This window comes from Lolium rigidum, chromosome 4, assembly GCF_022539505.1.
Source record: "Lolium rigidum isolate FL_2022 chromosome 4, APGP_CSIRO_Lrig_0.1, whole genome shotgun sequence".
NCBI lineage: Eukaryota > Viridiplantae > Streptophyta > Magnoliopsida > Poales > Poaceae > Lolium > Lolium rigidum.
The window spans coordinates 9,031,401-9,038,978 of NC_061511.1; the positions used below are offsets into that span (position 1 = coordinate 9,031,401).

Below are 7,578 nucleotides of genomic sequence, written 5' to 3' on the forward strand. Positions count from 1 at the left end.
AGCTAGAACCGGGGTTCCAGTAGCATTGCTACTATTTCCTATGCAGGAATTCTGAAGCAAAACACTTGAGCAATATTTACTAAGTTTGGAACGGAGGATGGTGTTTGGCAACAATTACTGCGGAAAAAGTATGTTGGCTCAAAGGCGATCTCCTAGGTTCTTTGGAAACCAGGCGATTCACACTTTTGGGCTGTCATCATGGTAACTAAAAAGCATTTTTTTCCCATTTGGTTCTTTCTCCATTAAGAATGAGATGGAGATACGGTTCTAGGAGGATAAATGGTTGGAACCAACCACTCTTCGTGAACAGTATAGTTCGCCATAAATGGGATACCTTGCAGAAGGCGTTGGAATCTTCCCCTCCCTCTATGATTTTTAGACGTGATCTTATTGGTCCCAGACTAGATGCTTGGAACGAACTGCTTCAAGAAAATACAAGGAATTATGCAGTCATGACATGTTCACCCGTTCTAATTTCTGAATAAGCGAAACATTTAAGCCTGTCTTGTCTTGTAGAAACAAAATCAACAATTGGACATCAGCTTTTTTACACAATTTGATAGACACAACTCTGACTAGTCTTAGACCAATAACTAGGCAATATTAACTAGACAGCTTTTAAAATACATATCTGATTTTTTTGTTCATTCACTTAACCTCCTTCTCAATATCTTGTACTGATTTACAACAGAAGCGTACCGTCCCCAACAACAATGGGCAGAAAATTGCGAGAGACAAATGACTCCAGCATACAACAGCGGGACACGTGTTCTGCTCATGTTAACCAAAATCTCATGGATATCAACTCTCTTGTCACCGCAATGCATTAGTGACGGCACCAATGTAACTAAGACGAAACCAGAAATCGTCCACGATTCGCAGGGGAGGATCTAGATGGTGTTGTGGGTGTGCCGTGAAGTTGTGAAGGTCACTGAGCAAGACGTCTATAGAGCTTGAGATCAACGGTGTGCATCAACAGTTGTGTAGAGCTTGACATCTGCTCTCGAACCAATCACACGTTAACAACCAATCTTGCATCTGCGCATTCTCTTTGGGCGGACATAGTATATACTAATAAGAACAAGTAGCTGGATTTCTTAACATGCCAAAGTCTGTTAACAAATCAAAGTGCAATAATCATATCCGAGACTAGATGCTTGATATAACAATGGACTTGCTCAGAAGTCCAAATTAACTAGACAGATGAGAAAGCAAGTGGCTTATTCAGATATTGCGTCGAACAGGTCATCATCTACGGACGAGAGGAGGGTGGTTTCCAGAGAAACCGAACCTGCGGGAAGAGATGGGCGAGGAGGTGCGTGTCCATTTTGCGAACATGCGCTGCCATCGAGAAGGAATCTTGGGACGATACCTCCGTGGGCCACCTTTTCGATGTGCCATTTCTAGTCTCACTGACATGTGGTGGTCATGTGGCAAATAATAGACACTTCGGAAAAAAAGTGTGGCAAATCATAATATTTCTGCTGAGCGAGACCTCGCCGCATCTTCTCCCCACGCGCGGTCGCTGGCGTGCTGCTACCTCGGGCCGCCACGACCTCCCAAGAAAGTGAGGCGGGTTAAAATTTCTAGCTGTTCGGGTCATAGGCTTATTGGGATTTTATCATTTTATACATACTTTATGCTATGTTTGAAGTAAACTTTAGACATGTCATTTAGTGAAACTTCAAAACTTTGATTGCCAAAGTTGTTTGAATATTTAGATTAGAAACTTGAAAATTTGTTTGAATATTCAGATTTGAAAGAAAAAACCAAAACATTTTAATTAGTGCTGGTCATAGTTACATTTTAGACTGTCAATATCCAAAACTTTTTAGTGTTAAGATTTAGTCTGCCAGTCTCCCACAAGCTCGCAGGTTCAATTAGTTTGCTTATTCAGAAATCACAACATGCACATGTCATGGCAGCATAATTTGTTGTGAAGTCATCAATCATCTTTGAATTACGCTCTTACTGTTGCTCTTGCTTGTCACCTTCCTACTTAATATTTCACTGTCAAATGCAAGATGATCATTGTTGGAAACTAGTAGGTTATCTTGTGGATGTAAGATGACCAGTTTAGATAGTCAAAATGGGTGAATGATTTAGCTGTCGAATGCACTCATCACCAGTTATTCAAGTGTGAACTGACCCAAATAAAGTAGGGGCGTAACTGCCTACTAGCAGAGAGGATATAGCCACACATGGTGTCATTAGCAAGCAATTTCTTCTGAACAAAAAGTCCTTATGTTATAGAGGTTATTTGTTTTCCTTTGGTGGGGAACAAGAGAAACGTCAATAATCAATTGATTCATCTATTTATCACTGGCTGTGAGATCAAGATATATTGTAAGAGGATACAATTTGCGATAGACTCAACAGTTTTCTTTTGGAGAAAGTTCTAGCAATATAGAGTAAAACAAGACCCTGCTCCTAGTGGGTAAGACCTTGCAGTTGTTAGTTGCAGATCAAGTTACTGAGCAATGTTGTTTATGATTTTGTTTATGCATTATGAAACTCCTTTTTGCTTGAAGTACTTTATATTGTTACTCTCAGAAAGGCTGAGGTGAACTAAATCATCTACGTGTGCTTCATTCTTTTGCGAAATTAGTGAACATTGCTCAACTGTTTTCCTTCAGAGTTCTTTCGTCGGAAATACTATTAGCCAGGCTACTACTAGAACTGGAGTTCCAGCTATTGATTTCTTACATTAAATTTAAAATTTATGATTTTTAGTGGAAGAGTTGATCATCATTTTGTGCCCATTGGCAAGATTCTAAAGCCTCTACTGATCGAGTGTGTGACGCCGGAGACCTGTTACTGGAGCTTGGTTGTTCTTCTGCGTGATGAAGAGGAAGTCAAGCTAGTTTTCCATATAAAAATTTACATGCTTCGCATGTACACTTAGTTGGTGGATAAATCTCACTAATCCAGTAAAGCTTAAATTGCAGAAATCCCGTCCTGCTGTAAAAATTCTGAGTCCTATTCGGAGAGCACTCTGTACGTTCACTAATTCTGAATGCACAAGCCGGCCTTCTGCAGTCCCTGAACCGGACTATTCAGAAGCGTGACTTGTGCGGTGCTCTAGTGTGATTAAAACGTTCAGAAAAACAGCTGCAGTTGAGCTTAGTGGCTAAAATCAGGAAGAGGCAGGCCATTGTAATGAAATACTTCGAAATTTTCTCTGGTGAGTATACTGCACTTCACAGTGGCAATTCATAGTTCTAAGATGTCCCGTTTGCTATTGACGCGCTGCATGCCGAAACCTATGCACTGATGAAAGTAATTGAGATAGCTGCCTCGGATGGGTTTTGGGCCAATGGATAAAACTTTTGGCAGAATTATGATTGCTATGCCAAACTCTCCAACATGCAGTATCCTCTACTAAGTACGATCTAGCTTCACTCAATGCCCTCTTCCGTGAAGCTAAGTTTCTCCTTAGAACTGAGTTTATTGACCATAAGATCATGTATGTGTCACGCTCTTGTAATAAACCAGCCCATATGCTAGCTGCGTTGGGTCTGGCTGGGGTGCCCAATGAACACCAAGCATGGTTGGAGCATGTCCCTGTTGATGTTGATGTAAGCAGGGCTTTGTACGGCGACTACACCGTCTTATGTTAATGGAATGACAGAGTTGCACGTCAAAAAAAAAATGGATGGTAGTGTCCTCACATGCTAGTCTGTGCACATTTCATTTAGTTGCGTTTTTTGGGCAAAGGAGTACTTCACATTAAAGATCAGGTGAGGCTAAACAGGCCCCCACACAGAGTTGCCCTCCGGACAGAACCGATATGCTAGTACACGTGGTCAGAAACCTTGCAGCTGCTACTTAAGCTCTTCGTATTCGTTATGTATCATAAGAGACATGCAAGATTGTTTAAACTTTGCGTCTCCTCATACAGCGACTGATTTATATATACAGCAACAAAGGCAAACCATGCACGAATCATGTAGTCATGTGAACCGTTTATCCTCATTCTACAACAACAGTGTCTTGCTACATTACATACAAATGGCAAGTTCCCCCTGTCCATAAATATAGACAGAGTCCGGCTTGTCAGAGCCCTAAGTGCAAGATTTTGGCTATAACTTACGACTGTTATATACCGTACAAGATAATCAGAAAAAACATGCTAGAAGAAAACCTTGCAAGATGATGAACCCATGCTTTTCATATATACAAAAGAATTGAGCTATATTTTCATATGACTAATCAATATACTTTTGCATATGTAATCAGAACTCCAAAAGGTTGACTGGGCAGCGAACCTGCATTATGTGGACAGACTAGAATTTAGAACATGGAAGAAAACCTCGCATTTGAGAACCATATATGAATGGTCACTGTTAAGTGCGGTACACTCACCTGAGAAAATCTAGAGGCACTTTATTCCAATAACCTACCGCTGGGCTCTAGCTGAATTTAGCCTCTAAGCTCAACTGCAGCTACATTTCTGAACGTTTCAGCCACACAAGAGCGCCAAACAAGTCACGCTTATGAACAGTTTGGTTTAGAGACTACAGAAGGCTGGCTTACTCATTCAGAATTTGTGAATGCGCAAAGAGCTTTCCAGATAGGAACCAACATTTTGACAGGAGGACGAGATTTCTGCAATTAAAGCTTTATTATTGGATTACTGTCATTTTTACTGGCCAGTTAAGTCGTAGATAAGAGGCATGCAAACTTTTACCTGAAAAACTAGCTTGAGTTCCTCTTCATCACGAAGAAGCAACACCAAGCTCCAGTAACAGGTGACCGGTGTCACACACTCGTTCAGCAGTGGCTTCAGAATCTTGCCAATGGGTATGAAACGGCGATCAACTGCTCCACTAAGAATCATGAACAAAAATATTAATAAAGAAAACATACAACAGGAACCTAGGATCTCAGTAGCCCACTCTTTCCTAAGCAAGAGGAGCTGCAGAAGAACACTTTAAGCCGCGTTGTCTACGATATCGCAACACACATGCAATGATGCACCCATGAAATGATTTTGCTTGCTTTAGTAACAAACCTTTCTAAGAGTAATGGTACAAAGTACTTGAAGCCAAGCAAAGGATTTGCAGTTTTCTCCATTAGAGCATCTCTAGCAGATAAGGCAAACCGGCCCGTATAGTGATATTTTCCGGATTTTGGCCAAAAACGGCACGAACAGAAGCGGCATCCCGGCCCACATCGGAAGACTCGATGCGGGGAACCCTATAACGGCCCGCGAAGCCAGTATATATGGCGGGCTCGAGGGTATGGATGCGGTATTCCGCATCCATTTCTCCTCCTCAACCGCCCAACGCTCAAATCCGGCCGATTGTCATCGATTCCGGTCGCCATTTCCAAATCGCTGCCGCCGGTATTCTCCTTTCCACCCGCTCTACCTCCTCCCGCGATGGCACCGACCAATTCCTCACGTGGAGGGGAAGCGCGGCCGCAGCTCTGGGTCGGCTAGCACCGGAGACCCGCCGAGCGCAGCGCGCGCATCTCCGAGCAAGCGCGCCGCAACCCAAGGTCCCCCGTGTGGAACAGGATTCTACCGCGCACGCACAACGGCGAGGCGGGGCCGTCACGGGTGATTGTTCCGGCGGTGCGCGGGCCTCCTTCGCTGCCGCCCATCGAGCTCGACAAGTAGGAGGACGACAGCGCGCGGGAGGAGCGCCACCTCGCCATGTCCCGGCGCAAGTCCCTCATGACGGTCGTCACCAACGTTTGGGAGAAGGCCAAGAGCCGCCGCCGAGGAGCACAACCGTGATCGTCGACTACGACAACGAATCCGACCTCCCCAGCGACTCCGACGCCTTCACGTGAAGCTCCGTCCCCGTTGCCATCACCATAGCCCCAAAATCCTGGTGTAGTTTAGTACCATGACTAGCTTATTTTAGGTTTAGGAACTAGTTTAGGTTCCTCTTTTGCAAAATCCGCATGTAAATTATGCTATGAAAATCGACGAACTTTCAAAAATATGGCGCGAATGTTTGGTTCCCCGATTTGCATTTCTTGTTTAGCATATCTGTTTTGTCGCGGAGTTTTTCAGTCCGCAAACATGTCATGCAGCATACCACAAATGCCATTTGGGGTTCGGGCGTTGCGGTATCTTCTAACGATGCTGTTAGGAGAAGAGTTCTGCTCTACTCTACATTGTTAGAACATTGTCCTACAGGAAACTGTTGAGGCTACAGCATATTATATCCATATCATTTATCATCCAGAGTAACTAGTAATTGATTATGTAATCAACTAACTGTTGCAATTTTCCTTGTTTACCCCAAAATAAAACACATTCACCTCTGTAACATGAGGATTGTTTGTTCATGAGGGAACTGCTGCGAACGACACCACATCTGCCTCTACCAATTCTTCTGCTGGGTAAGCATGTCCCCATGAGATTTGGGTCAGTTGACGCTGGAATAAATGGTGCTGAATATACTCAATAGCTAAAGTGGTCATCTATTTTGACTACCTAAACTGTTCATCCTACACCAAGCAGTAAGATAACCTACTAGCATCCACCATTGATCCAGCTGTCAGAAGAAATAAACAATAATATGGTGACAACAAAGACCAACTGTAAGAGCACATTGTGAATAATGATGATGGTTTTAGATCAGGATGCTGGTATACCTCCAAAAATGTATTTCTAGCTGAACCCCAAAAGATGGCATTATCACTACCGACTCTGCACACAAATGGAACAGGGAAACACAATAAGAAACAAGCTTTTCATACTGATAGTTCAAAACTTCATAATCATGTGTAAATCTCAAGTCTAGACTATGGAAGTCAGGAGAAATGGATACCACACTTTGGTGCAAACAACAAATCATGTCTATATTCTGTAGAAAGCCCATGCAAACATGTATCTGAGGAAGGATCCATTCACCTTTCATCACGGGTTTGTATTGCAAACATTTGGTAACCAGAACTCCAAAGGTAATACTCCACACTGATCCGAGGCATAACCCCTCCTGCAGTATTGAAGCAAGTCAGTGCTAAAATATGCGCCAGTCGTAACAAAAGCGGTAAGCAAAAAGGCCATGCCTTTCGTCACATCTAATTCTATGGATCCAGGGTGCTATGAACCTCATCAAAAGGATTATCAAAGAATCTGGTAAATTTCTTCAGTTTAATTCCTACAATTACACAAGAATGAAACGCGCAACTGTTCTGAATAAGTAAAACGTGTGAAGCCGGTTTTTCCTTCTCAACAAATACTAGCTGAGAATTAGACATCTTCCAGCTCATTCTTACACAGTTTGATGGGCCTAACAATTAGACAAACAGCTAGGGGATATTTACTGAACAGCTCCTAATACTACTATATCAGACGAATTTTCTCATTCACTTAATAGTCCCAGAAATTTTTTCATGTACTGATTTAAAACAGAAGTGTACCTTCCCCAGAAACGACTGGCAGACAATTGCGAGAAGTAAAACGACTCCAGCGTACGACAGCAGGACACGGGCTCTGCTCTTCTTGACAAAAATCTCGTGGGTATCGACTCCCTTGTCACCGCGATGCTTGTAAGTGTAAATGCCACTGGAACTGGATGCTTCTTCTCCTTTCTGTTCTTGCCCCATTGGTTCCAG

The 7,578-nt window shown here is 42.9% G+C and overlaps 1 protein-coding gene across 1 annotated transcript; it reads right to left on the bottom strand.

Annotated features, from left to right (window-relative positions):
- Positions 1-4,222: 4,222 nt before the first annotated feature.
- Positions 4,223-7,578, bottom strand: LOC124708855. The gene is made up of 6 exons (XM_047240498.1): positions 7,384-7,578; positions 6,872-6,956; positions 6,613-6,667; positions 4,691-4,829; positions 4,366-4,608; positions 4,223-4,268 (listed from the first exon to the last, which is right to left on the bottom strand). Exons 1-5 carry the CDS (start codon positions 7,567-7,569, stop codon positions 4,537-4,539), a joined length of 537 nt encoding a protein of 178 aa, XP_047096454.1. The 5' UTR covers positions 7,570-7,578; the 3' UTR covers positions 4,223-4,268; positions 4,366-4,536.

Bases quoted from the DNA above. Each gene is read 5' to 3' on its own strand.
- LOC124708855 (XM_047240498.1), bottom strand. From the start codon at position 7,569: ATGGGGCAAGAACAGAAAGGAGAAGAAGCATCCAGTTCCAGTGGCATT. The intron at 6,957-7,383 runs GTACACTTCTGT...TCAATACTGCAG, and splicing joins GCCAGTCGTTTCTGGGGAAG to GAGGGGTTATGCCTCGGATC. The intron at 4,609-4,690 runs GTAAAAGTTTGC...CTTTAATTGCAG, and splicing joins AACTCAAGCTAGTTTTTCAG to AAATCTCGTCCTCCTGTCAA.